The 24,049-nt window shown below is 49.6% G+C and overlaps 10 protein-coding genes across 10 annotated transcripts; 4 read left to right on the plus strand and 6 right to left on the minus strand.

The window, feature by feature from the left end:
* Positions 1-499: 499 nt before the first annotated feature.
* IMP4 (snoRNA-binding rRNA-processing protein) lies at positions 500-1,351 on the minus strand (the record flags this gene model as incomplete). Its single annotated transcript, XM_020209502.1, has 1 exon — positions 500-1,351. The coding sequence occupies one exon, from the start codon at positions 1,349-1,351 to the stop codon at positions 500-502; it is 852 nt and encodes a 283-aa protein (XP_020066363.1).
* A 1,102-nt stretch (positions 1,352-2,453) lies between these two features.
* Positions 2,454-3,566, minus strand: CANTADRAFT_46947 (uncharacterized protein; the record flags this gene model as incomplete). The annotated part of the gene is made up of 1 exon (XM_020209403.1): positions 2,454-3,566. One exon carries the CDS (start codon positions 3,564-3,566, stop codon positions 2,454-2,456), a length of 1,113 nt encoding a protein of 370 aa, XP_020066364.1.
* Positions 3,567-3,828: 262 nt separating this feature from the next.
* CANTADRAFT_89126 (uncharacterized protein) lies at positions 3,829-4,041 on the minus strand (the record flags this gene model as incomplete). Its single annotated transcript, XM_020211532.1, has 1 exon — positions 3,829-4,041. One exon carries the CDS (start codon positions 4,039-4,041, stop codon positions 3,829-3,831), a length of 213 nt encoding a protein of 70 aa, XP_020066365.1.
* Positions 4,042-4,856: 815 nt separating this feature from the next.
* On the minus strand, positions 4,857-5,436 carry CANTADRAFT_25452 (uncharacterized protein; the record flags this gene model as incomplete). Its single annotated transcript, XM_020207428.1, has 1 exon — positions 4,857-5,436. A coding segment is annotated over exon 1 (307 nt), but the record flags the coding sequence as incomplete, so codon positions are not given.
* Positions 5,437-6,996: 1,560 nt separating this feature from the next.
* Positions 6,997-11,163, plus strand: TSC11 (TORC2 complex subunit; the record flags this gene model as incomplete). Its single annotated transcript, XM_020209319.1, has 3 exons — positions 6,997-7,313; positions 7,620-8,107; positions 8,165-11,163. 3 exons carry the CDS (start codon positions 6,997-6,999, stop codon positions 11,161-11,163), a joined length of 3,804 nt encoding a protein of 1,267 aa, XP_020066367.1.
* Positions 11,164-11,751: 588 nt separating this feature from the next.
* Positions 11,752-12,207, minus strand: CANTADRAFT_36284 (uncharacterized protein; the record flags this gene model as incomplete). Its single annotated transcript, XM_020208673.1, has 1 exon — positions 11,752-12,207. A coding segment is annotated over one exon (456 nt), but the record flags the coding sequence as incomplete, so codon positions are not given.
* Positions 12,208-12,968: 761 nt separating this feature from the next.
* ASF1 (nucleosome assembly factor) lies at positions 12,969-13,661 on the plus strand (the record flags this gene model as incomplete). The annotated part of the gene is made up of 1 exon (XM_020211533.1): positions 12,969-13,661. One exon carries the CDS (start codon positions 12,969-12,971, stop codon positions 13,659-13,661), a length of 693 nt encoding a protein of 230 aa, XP_020066369.1.
* An 864-nt stretch (positions 13,662-14,525) lies between these two features.
* Positions 14,526-16,061, minus strand: CANTADRAFT_35455 (uncharacterized protein; the record flags this gene model as incomplete). The annotated part of the gene is made up of 2 exons (XM_020208637.2): positions 14,526-15,527; positions 15,603-16,061. Coding segments are annotated over 2 exons (1,461 nt in total), but the record flags the coding sequence as incomplete, so codon positions are not given.
* Positions 16,062-17,826: 1,765 nt separating this feature from the next.
* CANTADRAFT_46360 (AEC family transporter) lies at positions 17,827-19,251 on the plus strand (the record flags this gene model as incomplete). The annotated part of the gene is made up of 1 exon (XM_020209325.1): positions 17,827-19,251. The coding sequence occupies one exon, from the start codon at positions 17,827-17,829 to the stop codon at positions 19,249-19,251; it is 1,425 nt and encodes a 474-aa protein (XP_020066371.1).
* A 1,405-nt stretch (positions 19,252-20,656) lies between these two features.
* CANTADRAFT_20777 (uncharacterized protein) lies at positions 20,657-22,876 on the plus strand (the record flags this gene model as incomplete). Its single annotated transcript, XM_020206617.1, has 1 exon — positions 20,657-22,876. The coding sequence occupies one exon, from the start codon at positions 20,657-20,659 to the stop codon at positions 22,874-22,876; it is 2,220 nt and encodes a 739-aa protein (XP_020066372.1).
* Positions 22,877-24,049: the final 1,173 nt, after the last annotated feature.

The raw sequence follows: 24,049 nt of genomic DNA on the forward strand, positions 1-24,049 counted from the left end.
TGTATTGCCGAGTAATTCAAAGTTTTTCACGAATTTCAGTTAACTATTGTATTCAGGGAATTGGTACGCTACCGCTTTCCTAAAAAAGACATGCTTTGTAAAATCTAAATGCTCATAAGGACTATTTTACTTCACCAAATATTTTGTTTGTGCAATAATCACGTTGATATTACGAATTTGTGACCCCAGCAAACTATTTGTGAAAATCTACATTTCTCCATTTTGTAATTGATGTCATTCGATTATCCTAGAAATTTCACGCTATATAATCTCAGCCTGTCCACGTGAAACTTGTGACTGATATATGATAAGAAAGGCAAACCGCTATGTCTAGAAGATGCAAGCTATATGGATATGTCTTGTGTGTGGAGATGCCAGGAAAATGAAAGCCGCAAGGGATTTTGTATCATGGAGATGTCATGGACTAGGCATGACATTGGAGGGTCTGGAAATGCTCCTTAGAAGGAGACCTTGAGGACAGTGTGGGTGCTCCTCTAGCTCACAAGTAGTTCTTTCTGTTGGCAGTTCTTATAAATCTTCTCAATTGCCATTCAACGTCGGCATCCTTGTTATCAGGTAATCCTAACTTGATTTCATAAAGTCTCATTTCGAATCTTGGCCCAATCTCACTGATTTCCACGCTGTCCTTGGTTCTGACATATACATGGTGTCTTACGGAAATGTAGTCGTCGTTATTGACGAATGTTATGACTCTAGAGCTGTCTTTCTTGACTCCTGGAGGGAACAAATGCTTCAATATTTTTTCGACTCTCTTACCCAAAGTTGTGTTGAAGTTTTCGAATATAAGATGAGGATAGCTTTCCGATATGTTACCGATATTGGGCAAATCGTGTCTAAGCTTGACGTTGTGTAATGTGAAAACTGCGGTTGGACCGTGGGGAAAATGGGACACTGTGATCGAGGTGGGTACACCTCTATGCTCGTGCAAAAGGATCATGTCGGTGATTTGGACACGGGTACATGACTTGACCAATTCGGGTATGATGTAGTTACCTCTGTTCAACTTGAGTGAATTTGGGAACATGAGCTTGATTTCTTTGGAAAACTGCAACAATTTGACCGACGGATCACGCGAGGTCGTTATGATCACTTTAGGGTCGCTTATTCCGCTCAAAGCAGAGTATTCGTCGTCGATCTCCACCTGTTCACTTTCGTCGAAGATGAAGTCTTTCTGGAGCTGGGCATCTTCGGCAAGCTCTTTGGACAACGGCTTTCCGGAAGCCAAAGCTGCCTTCAACTGCTGTCTCTTTTCCAAGAGGTTAGACTCTTTGAGTTCGAGGGACTTTCTGTAGAGATACTCTCTTCTTTCTCTGGCCTGTCTTCTGATCATCGCTGGAGGTGTAGTGATGAGATGAGATGATTTTTTTGTTAGATACAATGTCGTGGGGTGGGCGTGCGAGATGACGACTTTCGCGACACGGACTATGTGCAGGACACGAAGGTCAGGGGCAGGGGCCACTTCTGGCTAACGGTCGCTGGCGAAGGCTACGGAGAGAAGGATACGGGTGTGGGGTGGAGAGGTATTGCTTACGGCAAGGTCAGGCAAGTTTCGAAGGGGCCGAAGGCATGAAATGCCCAGCCGGCCTGTTGCGAAACTGTCTGAACAATCGCATTGTCTGGGACGCATTGTCTGATCTGTGTCTGGTGTCTGATCTCCGAGATGGAGCTGGCTTCAGACACTCCACAATACTCATAAACAGCTGGATTACGGTGCATCAAAAGTGTCCCCTCAATGGCCACCGATATCGCCGTGGACGGCTCCAACGGGCCCTACAACGGTCACACACCAAGGCCACTTGGCGACCAGGTGACCATGTGGCATATTATCGCACACAAATTTCGCCTGGAGATAGCGGAACCCGATTCCCATCTAGGCATGGATTTCCTGGTGGCTCATCACACGGGAGTGGCATTGAAGTGTAGGAGGCCATGTGGGCCATCACCCTGGGCTAGGGAGGTGTTGTATTAATTAGCTATGGGGACATTTGTAATGGGAATCTATCATTGGACTGACTGGTATTCTGAAAAACTGGAGATGCGGCTCCAGTTCGTGTAGTTATACCAGCCAATCGGTGAACTTCGTGTGGATGGAAGTCTGGAGTGGCGTGAACAATAAACAATTGGAATAATTCGAATAATTAGAACAATTCCATTCGAACAGTCTAAGACTAGGGTGCGCTTCGCTTATATTCTTCTGGATCTACTCACGCTAGGCGTGGTTAAACATAGAACGGGCAGCAGGACTGCAATTACTCGGTAAACTGTAGTAGGCTAAGGTAGAGGTTTAACACAAGAAAAGATGGACTACCGTGTCCAAATCAATCAATATCAAATCAAACGGAACAGGAAACTAAACGGAAATCAAACGGAACGGAAATACAATCAAGAAGCAAACGGGGGGTCCGGAGACCAAGTTTTAAGGAAGGTTTATGTTAGTGGCCATTGATCTCGGTGGTGGATTGCCGGATGCAATCACCAATCGAGCTCGAGATCAAGCTTTCGTTATCATTGAATGTGTTCATGGCAAATTGGGGAGGCTGGCCAAAAGTGCTGGAGGTGGTGGAGCTGACCGACTTTCTTCTGTCCTTGCTGGCAGGAGCCTGGATGGAGCTGCGCCTGGAGTTCTTCAAGCTGACGTAGTCTAGTTCGTCGCTGTCAGAGGACTCGGGGGAGATAAGAAACTTGTTGAGGTTGGAAGGTCCTGGCGACCCGGAGTTCTTTTGCGACACCGAGTCTTTTCTGCCCAAGCTCTTCAAGCTGCCGAATCTGGATCTTACTGCCTGGTTGGGGGCTGGAGCCTCGTTGATCTGCTTCGATAGTTGGGACGAGGTCGAGGGGTTTCTATGGTTGGTGAAGGAGGGACGCTTTGTGAATGAGGGAGGGACGGGGGTCTTGCCGTTCTTCAAGGTGGGTATCACTCCTTGCGAGTACGAGCCCTTGAACGAGGGTCTTCTGGCGAACTCGTCGTTGCTGATCATATCAGCGTAGCTATAGAAAGAGAGAGCCGAGGCGGACGAGGTCAACTTGGGCGGGGAGACGGGCGACTGGACCTGGGTGGAGTTATTATTGTTGGTGGAGGCAAGGTTGGTGTTGATTGGAGGGGGGTGGTTAAGCTGGTTGATGGAGTAGCTGGAGTTCTTGCGCGAAGGTGTGAACGGTCTGCCCAAGGCCATGTTGAGGCCAATCACCGACGAGTTACGACGGTTGGAGTAGATCATCTCCACGTCGTCCAAGTTGGTGTGTCCATCGCTGAGAAGCTGGGCGGTGGCGTCCAACGCTGGAGGGATGTAGTCCTCGTTCTTCAACAAGGGCCCTGAGTGGAGCGAGATCGACGAGTTGTGCGTGTAGGATCTGGGACGTCTGTGGGACCCGCTGGAGCTGCCCAGGCCCTGCAGAGGGTGCAGAGGCTGTGGCAACATCACGGGCTCCTGGACAGACCTCTCGAAGATGTTGGACTCTGGGTGGTCACAGAGGGGGTGTGGTGAGGCCAAGGGCGAGTGGAACTCTTTGGATGCTGGCGATGTGGAGGTGGACGAGGGCGACATGGGCGCCTGGGCAGGCTTGTCGTCGTTGCCGAACGAGAAGAGCGACAATCGCTTGGAGGAGGACTTGGTGGGAACCATCACAACATGTACTGGGGGAGTGGAGGTTGGAGGAGATTGAAGGTTGGGGGTAGGGTAGAAGTATGGGTGTTGGCGAGCAGGTGTTGCAGGCAGAGCAGGCTATTGCAGGTTAGACCGATGGCAGGTGGGTCACGTTTAGTCCACAGCTGTTCCACTGTAGTTGTGAAGGATGGAAATCCAACCACTATATAGTGAGGGAATTGCCAGGGCCGTGGGGGGTACCAGTCGTGCGCGCGGAGGTGTGGTCGTGTAGAGGAGGGGAGACTGCGTGGGAGGTGCAGGCGTCAGTGGGGCAGGGGGAATTGGGAGCAAGAGGAAGCACCGTTATGGTAAGAGGACGGATCGGGACGGGGAGGGGGAGGAGATGGTGGTGGAGGAGGAGGTGGTGGTGTTGCATCCTACTTCAGTACTGTGGACGGTCTTTTCACACGGAAGGGTGCCAGCCATGGCATACTGAGCCATGAGTGCTGGTAGTCCGCACGACCGCGCACAACCGATTAGATCCCGATAGGGATACAGTGCCGTGGAGACCTACAGGTGCAGTGCAGCAGCCACAGACACTTTCAGGGAGCAGTGCGGAGGTGAGGCCTGAGTGCTGGCACAGACACCGGGCTAACGCCGGACTCTGGCGAGCCTGACGCATCGGTGCAACCCAGGCGAGAGGCTGCAACCTCCCGGATATGAGTTGCGACGGTTATGATTGGGTCCGTTGCGCTGGCTTGGCTGGGACCGGGATGCGGTCGTGGCGAGTCTAATCGGACATTTATCGCTGGTCTGTGTGCAGGCTCCCCGACAGTAAACACTGCACTATCGCCCAGATGCACCGGGTCATCCGGACTTGCATACGGTTGCGGGGTCTGTCACCCCGTGACATCTCGAGGTCACGTCAACCAGCCGCGCACGTGACCGGCCCCTGGATGACACCATGGAAGCCTGTCACCCGACAGACCACCCCTCGAGGGGTACATCACTCTCCAGCCACCGCATGGTCACGTTGCCGCCTGTTTAGCTAAACTCTAACTCAATGCATGATTTCCTTCTCCTGCAACATCTCCACCAGCAACCGTAGCTTATCGTGGATGGTCCTCAAACGCTCGCCAGGGGCGCGCAAAGCCCCGGAATTTTCCAACACTTTTGCCAAATTGGGCCGCTTGCGAATGCCCTGCCAAGTCCACTGCGGATGTTGCTGGGATTCTGCAGGGGCAGCGAAGGCCGGAGTGCAGTGCAGGTGACATTTGGTGTTGATATTGCCGTAAGTGGTATTGGCATTGCCGTTGGTGGCATTGGTGCAGTCCGGTTGTGTTTGCACCCAGTGCACCAGAAATAACGAGAAGCCGTGAGAAGCCGCGAGAGGCCGTGGGAAGCCGTGGGAAACCGTGACGCTCCTTGAAATGCCATGGCAGCATCAGTCTACCCTTACTGGAAACCTACCTGGCACAGGCTGGACTTCGCACGAGTGGTGTGGGCTGTGGCGAGTGCGTGTGGCATTGGGGGAAAGAGTTCTGGGAGTGGCAGAGAAGATCCTTACAACCATAGTGAACACCGGCATGGTGTGGGCAAGAGCGAGTGGTAGAGAAGATACATACTGCCATAGCAGGGTGGTGTGGGCAATAGAGGAGTAGTGGTGAGCAATAGAGGAGTGGGAGGGCTTTTTACTCCAATACTCTGGAAACGTCATAGTGCCAGTGCCGCACTGTTCTACGGACAAAGAGCCCATATTAACAAGATGTGTGTATGTATCGCCATGCTGCCCCCTTTTTGAATTTAGCGCTGAAATGTACCCTAAAAGTGTCGCCTAGTGTGTATGGTTTGCTGGTGATGATTCTGGCTTTCTGGTATATTTTGGAATTATCTGGAAAGTAATTATTGCTGAAGAATAGCACACCAGGGAGTGCACGAGGCAGTATCCATGCCACACTATTGAGTCAGGCTCCATGATGCACTTAACTGTTGGTTGGAGACGTGGTTGTAGTGTCCTGAAAGTTTGGGTGCGAAAAATTGCACCCATTCACTAATGTAATACAATTGCCTAGTACTATTAGTTTCAGCTGTGCTTGAGAGTTCAATACCCAGAGTACCAAGGGATGCTTGAGAACTGGAAGCTTGAAGCCTTTTTGGCTATGATCCATCTCGCGTACGGATTTAAATCTCAAGCATCAACTACGCTGGAAATTGCAATTATATGGATTATTGAGAAAAATCATACAAAATACAACACTGTAGTTCCAAGTGGTACCAAGCCTCGACACAAAACTGATAGCAATTAAATACAACACCAGACACGGTTTCCGTCTACCACTATAGAATTCTTCGCTTGTTGACTGTTTTTGAGTCTTTGAACACCTCTGTTGCCATAATTGCCGACAATACTGAAGCTGTTGGACGTTCTCGCTAACAGAATCAAAGTCAAGGTATAACTAAAATAAGTTTGTTATACTCAATATTTTTCACTGTTTCACTTCTGACCTCTGGCGGGTAGTGCCACTAATTTAATTGTGATTTATATAATTATTTTGAAGTTGACTATACTTGAAACACAGAGCAAATCCCACCAGGTTAAATCCTGATTGTAGCCACCCAAACACCACGATGATAGCTAGGAAGTCCAGATCAACTGGCTGCTGTATAGCCATCACGCGTGGGGGTTCCTGGCTTAGCTCTAAGGTTCCGTAACGAGCCAGGTCTGCAGCAGGATCTAGGAACTGTTAGTGAAAATCAGGACTAGCGAGAGCAGAATTTGAACCCTAGCTGAGGATTTACAGACATAGGGTCTGGCCTTACATCAACAAACTCCTCTATGGTGACTGTTTGCCGGCCTTTGGCTGGTATTCTCTGAAGAACCATTTTTGTGTCCTCACTGTTAAAGCCACTAAATAAATGGGACAGGGCACTAGGAGGAGTGAAGTCATTAAAAGCGCAGCCTTCACATGATTCCAAGTAGCCCAGTGTGGTACAGTTCACTGTGAAAATAGACACAACTAGCTTTATCGGCAATTCATTAATTGCAGACATGATAGTATTGTCCCACAAATTGCGTCCCAGTGCGGTCTTCATACTACTCTCAGGTGATCAGAGAAAGGTTTCAGCCAGGAACATCCCCCCTTCGTGTCTACTCTCTCCCACTGAGAATTCTTACTGAATCTCTTTGCAAGTCAATTCTCTCCTCCTGCTTACTTCAATAGTCTCCCCAGATTCCTCTCCCTATCTTCCCCGGCTCTCCCTAACATTCCTCGCTAAATCTCCCATCGCGCGCGTCGCACGCACTACGGATCGTATCACTACCACTATCACTACCACTGCCACCACCACTACACCACTACACCACAGCCTCCAGCCCCGTGCCTCCAGCACCATGAGCCTGTCGAAACTCAATGCATCGCTGGAGCCAGCAACAGACTTCAAAAGAGTGCCGTCGTACCGCGAGGTCACCCCCACGCCAGGCGCTTCCAACCCTGCCAGAGCGGCCACTCTCTCTCCTCCGTCCTACAACACCAAGGCCCAGCTGTCGTCACCAGTGGTATCGACGTTCACGTCAGCATCCACGCTTCTCCCCGTGGCTGGCTCATCTCGGAGACGTTCCACCACCACAGCATCTATCGATTCGCTCAACATCCAGTCGATCGAAAACATCCGAAACCAAGCCAGTGCCGCCTTCAGCGGCTTCGGCTCGTCCATCGTGACATCCGAGGACTCGTCGAGCGACGAAGACAACACAGGAGCGCCACCAAAGTCGCCTCACAGGTCATTTTCGGCCTCCAACATCCGCAAGGCCAATAGCATGAACAGACACTCCCAGCAGCAGCAGCTCAACAACCACCGAGACGAGATCCTGAACAACATACGAAGAATCCGCAGTGCCACCACATCTAATGTAGACGCCATCCGCTCGTTGCCGTCGCCACAGCCGGAATCCACGCCCTTGGGACCTAGCATCTTGGGAAACAATAGCCCTTTTGCCAATATCCGCCGCATCAGCAACCGTTCCGAGTCCTCCATCAACCCCGAGAGTCCGACATGGCTTCTCAGCGACTTGCTCGCCAGTTTCAGCTCCGTCAAGGATATGGACGAGTACCAAATCGTGGCCAAAGGAAACAGCTTAGTACAGTTGTTCCAGCAAAACCCTAACCTCAAGAACGACATCCTCATGAAAAACATCCTTAACAAGATCCTGTTCATGTTCCAACACCATGTCAGCGAGGTCCGCAGTGTGGGCTACCGCATCCTTCGGTACCTCATCTCCAACTACGAGTCTTTAGTGGTATTGGTGCAGTACAAGGTACTCATCTATATCATCATAACCATGTCCACCACCAGATCCTTGTTGGTGGAGAAGGAACAGGCATTGAAGTTGATCAGGGAGTTTTTGACCGTAGAAAATGGCTCGGATTATCTCTCAATTGGAGTGATAAAATCGTTGATTGCACTAATTGAGAGTAATAACGAATCCATGGACACCTCCGAGGGTATTAACGGACTTTCACCATTTAGCACACTGGGTGAAGTTCAACCTGCAGTCCCAGACTCATTTAAAACTATTTGCGTTGAAACTATTTGTGAAATTTCTTTATTGAAACCAGAGTTGATATTCCACAGTGGTGGTTTCAAGATAATCATCAACACAATTATCGATGGTTCAGTGGAAATGTCAGCAAACTGTCTTTTCATTCTTTTCAAATTACTTGATTTTAAGAAATCAAGACATTTGTTGAGAAACGGTTACGATTTGATATCGATAATATCCGTCTTTTCGACATTGAGTGAGCAAGATTCCGAGTCTGAAGAAAAAAAGCACGAGAAGAACAAATTTACTGTACAGAGACTCCAAAAAGCATCGTTCTTGATCTCCATACTATTAAAGAATTTCAACGGGTTGATGGCCTTCTCCATATTTAACTTTCGTATGCTTCGAGACTTGTTGGACAATCTTAGGAAAAAAAACAATTTAGTCAGAGAGTTTATCTTGGATATTCTTTTTGACGTTTTAAGAATCAAAAGTTTACCTTGGTTGGCAAAATCTTCAATTGGAGATGTCATAAGGCTATTCAATTCATATCTCAATTCAGAAAGTAATGATGAGGTATTCAATTACTCTACAATCAACGAGGATTCATTTGAGTATAGTCTTATCAATCATTACCGGGGATTATTGACACTAATTTTGGTCAAGAACGGGATTTTTGACTTATTGGTGGAGATAATAGACCAGAACACCAACGCAAAAATTACATCAAAAGCTACATTATTGCTTACAAACTTATATGCAATGTGTAATAATCTATTGCCTTTGGAATTAATTGAGAAGCACTTGATATTTTCCAACATATCTTCTCAATCTTCTTTTGAGATTGACAAGTCCACAAGAAACAAATTTGTGCCAACTCGAAATTACAATGCCTCCTTGAAGGTGCATTTGAGGAAAATCAATATTTCCTCACGATACAACATTGATGACATAGAATTCAAAGCTATGATTTCCAATACCAGAATTCTAACCGTTAAAGAGTTTGAGGATTGGAACTGGTCACTTTTGTTAATATTGATCCAGGGTCCATTATCTAACCCAAAACGGTTTGAAGAAGTCTTGGAAAAGAGTCCCAAATTTTTTAAAAGATTGATGTCATTTTTCAGGCCTTTTAAATTCAGGTTTTGCAATATATCAGTCAATTCAAGGAACTCCTCGAAATTTATTAATATTGGATGTCAACTCATTGAGCTATTCCTAAGTCTAGACGCTGGGGTTAAATACCTTGCGACAAACAAAATTTTGCCCCAGTTGACCGAGATCTTGGCTCAAATGGATCCATATAGTGGTATAACGGCAAAGGAGCCCATACTTTCACGCAAGAGATTAGAAAATAGCGTCAGCTATGGGTATCTTAAGTTTATTGGAAATTTCAGTGGTTCTGCAGCCGGACTTGCATTACTTGAACATTGGCAAATTTTCACTATCCTTCAAAATATCATCGATACAAGTATCAACAATAACAACAACAATTTGTTTATCCTCACATTATTTAGAAGTGTTGATTTCTCATTGGATTCGCAATTTAGAACAATCTTGCTCAAAAGTTTCAAAGTATCAAACACAAAGATTAAAATGTTTATCATCAAGGAATTGCTACCGCGCCTTATTAATGATAAGCAGTGTGAAGTCTTTGTGATTAAAATGTTGGTCAATAGTCTTTACAATCCCAACACGGAAATTGTTCAGTTACTGGTGAATATGTTGAATAACTACTACCGATCACGTAGTTACCATGGCATGGAGTTCTTGATAAGTATGAATCCTTCTATCTATGTTCTTTCTACCGTAAAAGGTGGTGAGAATTTATTAGTCAATTTCTTATCAATTCCCGAGGGTTTTAAGTACTTGGAGGATAGTGGATTCATTGATAACGAGTTTGAAAAATGGGTGGGTATGAAAGACTTTTCATATTTGAACCGAATTGAAAGACTCATACAAGAAAGCTTCTATCCATTTGTGGGCTCGACTCCAAGTATTATTTCAAAGGTACATTTAGAATGTGATAACGGAATTCCTGCCCAACCTATTGCAAATTCTTTCTGTTCACTTCACTTCTTCAAGTATCTTCTTTCTACTGAGGAAGGTCTCAACTATTTTTCCAATTTTAAGCAGCGGAATTACCTTGACCAAATTATTAATGAAATCGAGATTATCTCGGCACAATTGAAAGCTCAAGATGGTCAAGCAGAACTTGATAATAGAGATTATGGTCATATGTGCTTGATTAACAATCTCAAACAAAACCTTTGGATAATTGGTAATATTGCACTGGGTAAGTATGGTATTCAGCTATTAGACCCTCTCTACAGTGTTACCTTGAAGAAAAATATTATCGAGACTATATTCGAATTGTTCGAATCATGCACGATATGGCAAATAAGAGGACTTTGCTTCTACATCATTGGAATGATCAGCTCCACTATCGAGGGTATCGAAATATTGGATGAATTGGAATGGGTTGGTGTATGTGACTACTATAACAAGAGTAAATGTTTAGCATATCCAAAGGAAGATATCGCGGATATTTTCAATGTGGAGATCTCCAATCCTTATAGGGATCGCAATTATTTCTGGTCAAGAAATGGAACTTCGTTGGATAATAAGAATAAAGCAGGATACTTCCCTGGATCTTCATTATACACCCAAAACCTTTCCACTTCAAGTCTTGATCTAGTTGATGTGGAGAACGAGGAAGATGACTTTTTGAGCTTAAACAATTTACAGAAAGTGAATGAGAGGATCATCTCGCAAATTCATTACCTCAATTCGGTGTTAGGAAAAATAGAACGCAAGGCACATAAAGAGTTGTTGAAGATAAAAAAGACTACTCCAGAGATCTTCAACAGCCCTCATCTATTCTTGGAAGTGGTGAGAGTTATTGATCGGGGAAATTTCAAGTTTCAAAAACGAAAGTTTATCTTTGAACTCTTCCTTGATACAGAAGTGTTGGAAAGCATATCTAGAAAGGAAAGAAAGAATTCCATGAAGCAATAGACGGAATGTGAAATGTATATTGTTTTGATACAGGAATGAACGGTCATTTTCTTCATACATACTTGTAACGTAATTCTTAAAGGGTTCGTAGTATCAGGCCCTTTTAATTTTAGAATATGCTCATTAGGCCGTGGAGGATTTGGGTAATATTGATTGCTCATCTAATGCTGACATTGAGCCAAAGAGCAAATATTGTTTGTTGAAGAATCACAACCAATGTGACTGGTTGATAACGAAATTATCGATCAATTACCATCGCTGTCCACTGAAAGCCAACTTGTAACTAGTTGTTTATCTCCAGGAGCCTAAATGTCTATACGGAAAGACCAATTGTACCTTTCAAATGCACTGGTGAAGAGTTTAGTTCGGTTACGAAGGTTAGATCCCCAGAATTGCGAGCTTGCCAATCTATGGCAGATTGCTTAATACTGGAATTAATAAGACTTTCCTCTAATCCTTTTTAGCCTTCTTTTTGCTAGGTTCGGAACCAGCCTTTCTCTTCTTCCCCACTTCCTCTTCGTCTTTGTTTTCGTCTTCTGGAAAGTTCAAAACCAACTCCAGTCCGCGGTAATCGTTGACCAACCCCTTTGCTGGCAATTTGATTGGCCTGAATTTTGCAGTAACAAGATTGGGCACGTTTCTTCTGCACCAGTTATCTGGATCTTGAGGATTGGTTTCGATGGTCAGAAGGTCATCGTTGATGAGTTCTGGGATGGTTTCATGCACGAGGAGGTTCACTAAGTGGGCCCTGTCGACGTCGATGCTTTGTCCTCGCTGCAAATCCAAGATAGGCTTCAAGATGTGGCTCAAACGAGGAGCTGTATGGGCGATACGGACAATTTTCTCGTCATCAAACGCATTGGACTCCAAGTCGAGGTGGTCTTCCACCTTGTTGTATTCTTCGAGGATTCTGAGGAGGGCATTGTTTCTTCTTTGGAAGTAGTAGAGCGCCTGGCGCTGGGCCTTTTCTGCGCTGAAAAGCTCGGCCGACTTGTCGTGGGCTGTTTTGAACTGGTGTTTGTACTGGTGATAAAGGTTGCGGAAGTGGTATTGGGGCTCGTCCGGGAACGGGAGAGGAGGGGGAGGGATTTCTTGATCTTCTTCCACGTCAGCCTGGTCGTCGAAGTCGTCGTGGTCGTCTGTGTGGTCCGACAAGTGCAGGTCATCGTGCTCCGACTTCAACGGGACCGACTCGCCATGGGAGGCTCCATCTGGTGTTGCCTGGATGTGTGTGCTATAAATGGGCGGAATTGGGACTCTGACTGGCAGTGCAGAGTACAAAGCTGGCGGGACCACTGCTGAAGGCTGGGGAGGGACGCCAGCGAGGCCACTGGCGACAGGCAATGGCACGGAAGCTGGAGTGGCGGCGGCTAATGACTGGGGGGTGGATGGTGCTGGCACGTACGGTGCGGACGGTGGGAGGGCATTTTGTGGGACTTCCTGCTTGACAGGAGGCGGGACGTGGAGCTGGGGGACGTGTGGGGGCTCGGACATGGAGGGGGAAGTGGAGGTCGGTTGGTGGATTTGGCAGCATCAACAAATGTCGGGGGAAATGGCGACATGTCGGACGATCACAATGTCGCGCGGGTCAGGACATGCCAAATGTCGCGCCACTCCTACATCCAGACGCGTTATCCATTTCCCACCCCACCACTCTACCCGTGTCTTCCACCTAGAAACATCGCCACAGCACCACACGCCGCTGCTGCCACCACTGCCACCACCACCACTGCCCCTCCCGCGCCCCGCATCTGTCCATTTGCACCTTTCAGCCCCCCAACAGCTCGCTAGTCTCTACCACCAACATGTCCATCGTGTCTCTTCTCGGCATCGAGGTGCTCAATAATCCCGCCAAATTCAACGACCCCTACGAGTTCGAAATCACCTTTGAGTGCTTGGAGCCGCTCAAGGAGGATTTGGAGTGGAAACTCACCTACGTGGGAAGCTCGCGTTCCCTCGACCACGACCAGGAGTTGGACTCCATTCTTGTGGGTCCCGTGCCTGTGGGAGTCAACAAGTTCTTGTTCCAAGCAGACCCACCCAGTCCCGAGCTCATTCCTGCCAGCGAGCTCGTCAGCGTAACAGTGATCTTATTGAGCTGCTCATATGCTGAACGCGAGTTCGTTCGTGTAGGCTACTACGTGAATAACGAGTACGATTCCGAGGAATTGCGGGAAAACCCACCAGCCAAGGTCCAGGTGGACCACATCGTGCGGAATATTTTGGCAGAAAAGCCCAGAGTCACCCGTTTCAATATAGTGTGGGATAACGAGGACGGCAATGCCGACGAGTACCCACCCGAACAACAGGTGGACGAGGAAGAAGAGGAAGAAGAAGAGGAAGAACAGGAGGAGGAAGAAGAAGAGTTGGAAAAGGGCGAAGACGACGACATTGCCGAGGATGATGAGGAAGACCTCGAAGAGGACCTCGAGGACCCCGAAGAAGACGACAAGAAGAGCAACGGCAGCGCTACTCCCGTGGATACGGTACAGAGCTAGTGCCTTTGAGTCGAAACCTGTACATTATGATCCATAGACGGTATTGCTGGGTTTTTAGACCTGTGCATTATGTGATAACTATTTAATCTGACAGCTGTAGTAAGGGTAGAGAAGGAACTGGTTTGTCTGCAGACTATGACTAGTAAATTATCACATAATGATTTTTAAATTCGTCATGAAGTCGATTTCTCATCGTGTGACAGAATTGGAAAACTCTGCAGTCCTTTGGACAGACAGTGATAAGCGAAATAGACTGGTTTCACTGTCGATATCCATACCCATTGCCCAAGTAGTCAGTACTACTCCATTGAAAACTGAAAACTGGAATGGATGTCTATTCTGTGCTGGACTAAGCACTATGGACATCCATGCCTGAAATATATTTTGCTTTTATCAAATTTGATTCCTCTATCCATGCTACACTAAGATAATTCCATAGCTCTGTATGTAATTCACCATTTTTAATAAAATTGGTGTCCCAAGGCTGACGTCTCTAATCTGTTGTAGACCCATGGTGATGGCTTTGCCTGAATTATTACAGATCATTCATTAATAATAGTACTCTCCTCTTGTGATAGACGAATCATGGTAATGAACCTGCCTGAATTATTCTAATTCAATTATTATCGAAGAGAACTTTTACACTATGATCATCATGGCCATAAAGAATTGTGAAAATGTTGTAGTTCACTTTCCCTCAATTCAGACTCCATTGTGGTAGATTAATCATTATGGCCATCCCACTTGACTATGGCCATCACCTGCCTTCATACTACTTTCTGTTCTGTTAAACCTCCTTTAATATTCCTATGTATGGTTACGTCTATGAAAGACTCAATCCTATGCTGGACTACCCGTCCAAATCTATCTATAATCCTCAATCAACTCGTTCAACACCTGTGACAACCGATCCAAGACCTGGGTATTGAAGTGTAGTGGCATCGACGAGTCGCGGAGCCTGGAAGTCCACTTATCAGGATGCCATCGAATTCTTTCTGCCTTCAAGAGCTCGAGCACCGGCTCTTGAGCCAATTGAATGTGGGTGTAAAACTGGCCCAACTTGGTTTTGTCACTCACCAATTCGAGTAACTGAACCACAGTAAGGCTTTCTTGGACATCGTAAAATTCTGGCTCGATTGGGAGCCTGGTCGATGCCATGTACTGGTCTCTGAATTCGGATGGAATGGAGGTGGGTGTGGATGCAAAGGAAGAGTTGGACTTCAAGTAAGGGTCATTGATCCGCTTGTCGCCGATGTGGATGTCGCCATTGCTCTCATCCATGAGTCCAGCAGAAGTCACGGGAAACTCGCCCACTATCTCGTATTTATTGCTAATGGGGGTGTAGTCGTTTCTGGTGTATGCTTGTCTGAGATCTGTGGATGGGTGGCTGCTCACAGGCGTCTGGTAGGTGTACTGGGGATGAGGCTTGCCTACGGGCTTCACAAACTTGTAGCCATTGACTGGTTCGCCATACTCCTGGGTAGCCATTCCAGGAGGAGTCGAGCTTCGCAGGTTCGCAGGTGTGCTCTGGGAAATAGGTGTGGACTGGAGCTGGGTGCCAGAAAGGCCACCCGAGGCTGGAGGCGACGAGGAGCCGAGGTCTTCGTCCTCGTCCTCAGGCTGGTGGGCATGCAATTGGCTAATGATGGAGTTGACGTCGGTTTTCATGGAATGCGACAAGTTGAGCAACTTCTTGGACGGGTTGCGGGTGGAGGGAGTGGTGTCGTGGGTATTTTTGAACTTCAACTTCTTGCGTTTGGGCTGCACGGGACACGGAGTGGAGTCGCTATTGGAAAAGCTCAATTTGTGGAGGCTGGACGCCGAGCTGGTGTTGCAGATCGACATATGGGCATCGGGGTCATTATTCTTGTCGTAATCATTAGTGTCGTCAGGCTGGCTGTGCTGGGGCTGGGGTCGTATGTACTTGCGCAGGTAGTCCACCACTGACGGGGTTTTAGGGGTGAGAATTGCCACCACGGGCGACTCTATGTGCTGGCGCTTGCGGTAGTTGATGTAGACCGGTGGCGACGACGCCATGCCGTCTCTGTGGTCGTTGTCATCGTGTGACTCATCCTTGAACTGGAGTTCACTGTCGTTGTCGCTGTCTCTGTCGTTTTCACCATCATTTTCGCTATCTGTGTCGTTGGTGATGGTCTTGTCACCTAGACTGAACTCGCCATCGTGGTCTTCTGATTCCAAGTGGAGGTTGTCGAGCTTGCTGATGGGAGACATGAACGAGATCGAAATGTTGGGTGACTGAGACGAAGAAACACCACTCATTTTGGACCGATTGGCCAACGGCGTGGACGCTCCAGCCAAGTCCATATCGAGAGGTGGCTGCACCAACTTGGCGTCGTCGTCGTCGTCGTCGTCGTCACGATAGGTGGTATGTCTGTACCAAGGTGTGTTTGTGGAGGAAGAAGAGGACGCTGGAGGCGGGAGCGGGGGCAGCGAGGGGTCGGAGGGCGTGGAGATGGGGGGTTGGAGGTTGGGAATGGTGGCAGCAGAGAGTTTGTTGTTCCCTAGGGGGACGTGGAGCACCATGGCGGTGGAGGAGGTGTTGTTTGTTTATTTAAGAGGCATCACGTGTAGGAAGGGTTAGAGGTCACGTGACCAATTGATGGGTGATGACTAAGCGGAAGGGACTTGGAGTGGTAATAAGATTCGTGGCATAAGGGGGTGCGCATCGTTTCGAGGGATTTGGCTAAATTCACTATTGACATCTATCTAGGCTGTATGGCTCGTGGCAAAAGTTATTGCTTAGTCAGCAATTACTAATACTAAGGATATGGGCTGAAGGAGTTTAGTTCAAGCTCTGCTATGAATTCTACCTCTGGTCTCAAGAGTTTCTTCTCAACTAATTTCAGTGCAGAGTTTTTTCTTACACTACACTTGCATAAATAGTCGAATTCCCAGAATTGCCAATTGAGCCTAAAGAGGACAAACCCTGGAAAATGGTCCCCCCCATACGCCTAACCCCCCTATGCTTCTACCCGCAATCGCTCCACTCCACTCTTCTCCATTTTCACCTCTCCCTTCCTTAAATTCAATCTATTAATAAATACACCCATTCAAAGAAACTAATAGTAGGTGAATATCCTGAACTTTGATGCTCCCCATAATTGAGAGTAAGCTGCGGAAAGGTATGTGTTTTAGTACTTTGTTATTAAGCTTGTAGAGTTAAGAGTGGTACGTAACGTTTACGAGAATTCTTTCCGTTTATTCCTTGTCCCTATGGGTTGTGTAACGACCTGAACCTAGATTAGTCAGCATGTACTAATCAGTTGAAGAAGTTGCACATCTAGAAGTATGCCCCTCCGCCCAGGTGCACGGGCACAGTGATAAATCGAATGTCCTAGTGGATGGCTTCCCCGTCCGGGTCCTTTATTAGTCATCGCTGACTAATAGTTCTGAAAATGTGGCTACCTGGCAGCCGCATGGGGATACGGCAACAGCGTCTACCAGACAATTCAAAGTTGAGTGGAAGTCTAGCCGTTTCCATGACCCTCTCCATTTGCCAGCTTCCTTGCTTGTACTCACACGACTATGACATCGTGCCTGCTGCACGCGACGCTGGTGCGCCTCACATATATCTACGCCTCCCGCCGCTGCCTGCACTCCATGGATTGACAGCCATCGTGTGACACCCAGCTAATTCCCAACACTAGCACCCTCCTTGCCACCAGGGATTCCACACCTATGGGCCTCGTCTAGGCCACACCCCATGGCGAGCCCTGTGGCGTGTTTGCACGCCTTCTCCGCTCTCGTTACCCTTCCTGGCTTATCTTATCGCACTCATCATACGCGTGGTGGCGGGGCACGGCTACCAAAACTGTGACGTCCAGTTGCTGTAGGCGGCGCTGCTGCAGCCACGGAACACCAGACTGCGGGCTGCACCAGGGAGTCCAAAAGGGGACACTCACTACTGGCACCAACGAGGCAACAGAGCCTTACCAACAACTGAAGCCTGAAGCCAACGAAGCCACCGCCGCCTCAATCACCCCCACCTGCGCAAAAGCCCCAACCCGCCAAATCCTCCCCATCTCCCAAACCCTCCTAGCCCCATGGTGTCATCTCCCACGTGCCAAAGGCGAAGCCGCCCGCGCTCATAACCGCGCCACTCTTATCTCTTTATATATGCCTGCGTCCCGCTAATAGACACCATATGACTTTTCTACCATGGATCTCCGACCTCCGTGGCGCCATTGACGGCGCCGCTACCACCACTGCCACGGCAGGCCCCAACCTCTCGTTCCAACAGATCGCCTTCCTCACGTTCCAGGCCGTTCTCGAGGTGGTGATCATCTGTTTTGCCGGGTTTGTGGCGGCTAAACTGGGACTTCTCAACACCAAGGCGCAAAAAGTGCTCTCGCAGCTCAACGTGGACTTGTTCACGCCCTGCTTGGTGTTCATCAAGTTGGCGCCATCGTTGTCGTTCCAGAAGATGGCTGACCTCATCATCATTCCCATTTTCTTTGGGGTCTCCAGTGTGATTGCCTATTTATTCTCACGGGGGGTGTCGCGCGGACTCCATTTGAATGAGCCGGAGTCGGACTTCGTGACAGCCATGGCGGTGTTTGGCAATTCCAACTCGTTGCCGGTGTCGTTAACGTTGCTGTTGGCGTACACATTGCCAGACTTGCTTTGGGAAGACGTGGTTGACGATTCTGCTGACAAGGTGGCATCACGCGGGATTTTATACCTACTCATTTTCCAGCAGTTAGGACAGATCCTCCGGTGGTCGTGGGGCTTCAACACCTTGCTACGCAAACGGTCGCATGTTGAGCTCAACACATACTACTGCGGGTTGCGCCACCAGCATGCCGATGAGGAGGACCTGTTACTTACACCCGAGTACCATGGCGACCATGACGGGTACGTGCAGGAACCTGTTGGTGCTGGTGCCGAGTCGGGATCCTCGCTGTCGGCGTCGTCACTCGTTGTGGACGTGCCAGATCACTACAAGCGTCTCCACGAGTACATGCATAACCCCACGGTCGCCAACCGCATCAGGGCCCACTTGACGCGGGTGGCGCACTCGAAGCCAGTGAGCACGGTGCTGCGGTTCATGAACCCACCGTTGTACGCTATGTTCTTGTCCATTGTGGTGGCCAGTGTGCCGTCGCTCCAGGACATTTTCTTCACCAGCGGGTCCTCGTTCATCGGCAACACCGTCACCAAGTCGGTATCGCAATTGGGGTCGGTATCGATTCCACTTATCCTTATCGTGTTGGGGTCCAACTTGTACCCCTCCAAGGACATCCCCAAGGCATCTCGCCACCACACACGCATAGTGGTGGGTGCATTGTTGTCGCGTATGATCCTCCCGCCGTTGGTGTTGCTTCCCATCATCGCTGCATGCGTCAAGTACATCAACATTTCCATTTTGGACGACCCAATCTTTTTGATTGTTGCATTTGTGCTCACGATTTCGCCGCCAGCCATTCAGCTCTCGCAGATCATCCAGCTCAACAACATCTACCAGAAGGAGATGTCGGGAGTGTTGTTCTGGGGATACGTGGTGTTGACGTTGCCGACGACCATCTTCATAGTGGTGGCCAGCTTGGAGGTGTTGAAGTGGGCGCAGTAGCGTAACAATTCTTGTGGATGGTCTGACATTGCCAAGTAGGGGACCATGCATTATGGTTGAAGCTACCCATCATTGAAGCTGGCGGTGCCGTTTGGTTTCTTGAAGCCGAACCTGAGTGAGTTTCAGTCATATGACAGATTAAACTTCATTAATTAATCTGTCTAACTTTAGTTAATATTAAATAACCCACCTTACAGGGAGGTTATCTCGGTTAGGGGTTCCATGCAGGTTCGACACTGAATGTGGTTCAATGGTTGACGTTGCCAGAGTATCGAGTCAAGGGTTTCATTCCGCAGATTAGACACTGAAAGTGGCTGGAGTTGTTTCACTTACTGGTGGGCACCACTTATTGTGGTTGAGGCGTATCATGCAGGTATGATGCTTCAAAGTTATTTGGTATGTGCAGGTTTGACATCCTTATGGTCGACGTTGCCCACCACTTATTTTGTGGTTGAGGTGGTTTGACACTCCATCATCTAATTGCACAGGTTTGACACTTATAGTGGCGAGCATCCACTATTCAGGTTAAAGTGGTTCGATGTTCCATTTTTATTGTGGGTGACGTCTCATCCCATTTGACGTAATTCTGATTGAAGTCCCATTGGCCCACGCGTTTGTACATCTCACATCTATAGTATTATACGTATCTACGGAACGGATCCGTGTGTATCCGGCCCCCTGCGGGCTCATGCGTCATGCACCAAGAAGGTAAGGGAAAATGATTGGCGACCATTCCGAGACAATCTCGTGCTGAATTGGGGCGCTCCCCTTTAAGCTGCGTCCAGCAAACGAAACTCTGATTGCGCCCTGGTGATTTGTTGTGCTCATTTCACAATCTTGCATATGCACCTCCCAGATAATTCGCGTTATTTTTAGCATTGTCAAGGTTACATCTTGCTGGGACGTAGTCACAGACGGCCCCCCACTGTGATCGACATGCTCAACGCACCCATCGGGTCCCCTTGACGTCTGGCACCACGCGCGGCGCATATCTGGCCATAAAGCGCTACTTTCCTCTTTCGGCCGAGTGGCCTATTTCAGCACACCATGCAGCCATCGAAGCTTGCCCATAACAGGGCAACTGATCGCATCCTGCCGTTAATGCACTGTGGTTAGTGCCAGTCCCCTGGGTACCGTTCCACACAATAGGCCCTGTAGTTTGCTGAGAAAAGCGGGCCCGGGCTCAAATCCCGAGCCTATTTGGGGTCGCGTGGCCTGGAAAATAGTACTTTCCTGCAGCAGAGGCCAACAGTAATTCACAAGCTCGGCAGATACCCGCATGGGGCTATATGCCGTCAAAAAAGCCCTGTGTCAACCCTGCTGCAGTTACGTAAGCCTCAACGGCATGGCCACCCATATATATCAGCAGAATTTGTGTTTGACGACTAGCGAATCTCCATCAGATATGTCAGGCAACGAATGGGAGTGGCCCTCCACCGCAGGGGCCACCCGTCCCCCACTGCAGCCCCTGCCACTCCACATCCCTACTGCCCTGCCGTCCAATAGCCCCAGCCTGGGGCCCTTGGTGCCAGTGGTGCTGCCTGCATCGTTCAACACGCTTCATTACAGTCACATCAACACCCACTTCAACCGTCATGCTCCCAGTACCAGAAGTGCCGGCAGCGTCTCCAGCACCAGTAGCGCCTCCAGCGCCTCCAGCACCCCATCCTCCTCCACCTCACACACATCCGGCCCCCGTCAGGTGCCGTCGTCGATGGACTCGTACGAGAACGAGTTCTTCAGCAGGCTACTTGGGTCGATTTCCCTCAACTCAGACTCCGTGCTCTTGATGCACACCACATTTGCGTTGATGGCATACTTCATGCGCTCCAACTCGTTCAAACTGTTTGCGTCCTTCGCCACCACCCCCGACACCGTGGCGCTGGCGCAGCGGTTGCGGCGTCGACTCATCCGACTTTCGTCCAAGTACTACGGCTTGGCCATCCACCAGTTGCGGGTGATGATCAGCACCCGCCACTTCAACGTGGCCACCGCGGTGGTGGTGTCATCGTTGTTGAACAAAGTGTCGATCTACGAGTACTCCGACCTCCACCACTCGGTGACGTTTTCCCGAGGCATGGTTAGCATCTTCAATGAGGTGCTCGTCAATTCCGACCACTGGCACCGTGCCGAAGACTCCATACAGCGCCAGCAGTCACTGCAGGACATGGAGTGGATTACCAACTACATTGTGCATGCGTCCAAGGCCAAGCACTTCCCCGAATACGACCCTGCAGTGGTGGAAGAGTATGCCGGGGTGTTGCATGCATTCGGCGCCATTTTGCTGCAGTTGCACCAGTCGCACCAGGCGCTGGCGTTGGGCAGCCGTTTCCAGGTGCTAGTGTTCCACTTCAACCATCTCCACAACTACACCACCCAGTTGCAGGAACTCCTCGCCGAAAACGACATCACCAGTATCAACCACGACCCCCATAAACTCTACAAGCTCCTCCGCCACTGGCTCATCATAATGCCCTGCCGCGTGCACAACATCGAGCACATGGCCACCAACCCGCTCCACATGACGCTCATGGCGCTCTACAAATGCCTCTCACGCTTGCTCCAGAACCTCTTTCCGGCCGTGCTTTTCCACTTTCTCCAGGGGTTCTGCGGCGGGGTGTCGCTCTGGACCGACTCCCGCTACGCACTCCAGTTCGTCAGCAGGTTCTTCGCCAACTTGGAGGTGGCGCTCCAGCTGCAGCAGGCAGAGCTGGCAGCAGACAGTACGCACCACGCACCCTTCGCATTCTCCGACGACCAAATCGCCCTGATCTACAGCATCAACCGCTACTGTCTCCGGGTGGACCTCTTCTTCCAGAAGCGCAGCAATGTGTTGGCTCTCCTCTTTGGCGACCAGCGCATCACCCCCGAAATACCCCCGGAAACCATCAAGTCCAACCTTAACGAAGTCATGATCCAAAAATTCAATTCTACCAATATCCACATGTATAATTTCATTCATTTACCACAGGTGCTCAAATTGCACAAATCTGCGGCCTCCATCAACAACTTGCATAAGCATGCCGATGGCATCTACTACTACAACAAGCATCACTACCAGTACTTCCTCTGCAAGGATTCCGACAAAGTACCCCCGGATCTCGTGGAAACCGGCCGCGCAGACCCTTTGCTCCGCATGCATATCTTCAACACCACCAACTTTGAGATTGAAGACAAATCCTCAAAGCCCTCCAACGAGCCCATCGTCACATACAAATACTTCTTCGAGGGCAAATTCCTCAAGGGCGTGCTTGCAGCCTTGGAGCAGTCATACCAGGAGCTTTTTGACGGCAAGCACGAGAACGAGCCGGTGCTCTTTGCGCCGCATAAAATTAGCGGCTTATTGGCGAATGACACCGATCCGTTGCTCTTGGCGAATGATGCAGACATGGCATTGTTCTACAGCAGAAAGCCCCCCGATTTGAATGCGAACCACGAGTCGTCCAAGGCCATTCTCAACTTCTACAATGCGCGCAACGACATGGTCAGCCAGGAGCTTGACAGGCGCAGAAGACGTAGTGCCAGCAAGTCTGGGCGTCGTGCCGGCCGCGCCGAGGAAGGTGCCGACACCGAATTCGATAACTTTTACGACGACTTGAACCAGTCGTATTTCGAATTACAGTGACCAATAATATTGCCAATCTGGGGTAAGTAGTTTAATTCGGAAATAAGGTGCTTCACCATTATTATTTTGTAAATGGGATGGTCCCGGTGATGCACGGTCATGTGCCTTGTGCATGGGGCTGGGCCGCCGAAATCCACGCCGTAGTGAACCAGCGTCACGCTGAAGACAGCCCACGCTGAAGCACGGGCCGCAGACAGGAATGTCAAACCAGGCTGTTGCACACAGGAGAACACCCGATGGCCGTCATTTCTGCACTTCTCTGGGGAACGGCGCTGTAGTACGCCAAGGGGACTCGGCAATCGGATAGTTGTCAGGTGACCGGAAACACCGTCTTCTGATGGTGTCGCGACCACCATCACATCACTAGCGCCCACTGCAGACTAGGTGGTGCATGATGCGCATTACGAACATTTGGCGCTTAGACTTGACCTGCCCACGCAAACCGTCGATCGTGAAATCTTTGTCCCTTCCCATTCTGGGCTAACGGGTGTACGCGGGTGTTGGCGGCGGATGCAGGCGCCCAGGCCTGCCCCTGGCCGGTTGCCCCTCACCGGGGCCCAACGTCTATGCTCCAGCCGCAGCCGCGGTTACCCTGACTCGGACTTCTGTGGAGTTCACTATGGGCAACCTCTGCAGTTGCCCGCACCGCAGTTGGTGTCCCGGCATGCGTCCGCCATGCAGCGACTAAACCTCAACGGGCGCCCCCACCCACCAGTGAGCCCCCACGCTGCTGTCCCCTAGGACCCTCTGCCCCAAAAGGGCCCCCACTGTGAGGGCGCCCCCACCCAGTCTAGGACCGTCCATCACCGCCAGCCCTCTGCTAGCCCTTCCTCCCCGTCGTTGCAGCCCTGTCTCCTACCAGCACACCCTCCCGAACACTCGCTTGCCCGCCATGCATGCCCCTTCCGTTTCGGGCGGTGTCTCGACGCTAATCGTCACCGCTTGCAGGACCTGCTTATGTAAGCAGCCCTCCTCAAGCCGGTGGATAATTCACCAGGCCCTCTTCCACCACCACCACTTCCGCCACTACTCAGCGTTGCCCCAACCCACCACCACGCCACTGCCCCCGCGGCTCGGAGCACTCACCCACACATCCGTTCCGGCCCTGTCCTCCACGCCCTTTCCTTGTCCCCCACCCCTAACTACCAGTTCCAGAAACCGTTCCTCCAGATC

This window comes from Suhomyces tanzawaensis (genome assembly GCF_001661415.1).
Source record: "Suhomyces tanzawaensis NRRL Y-17324 unplaced genomic scaffold CANTAscaffold_2, whole genome shotgun sequence".
NCBI lineage: Eukaryota > Fungi > Ascomycota > Pichiomycetes > Serinales > Debaryomycetaceae > Suhomyces > Suhomyces tanzawaensis.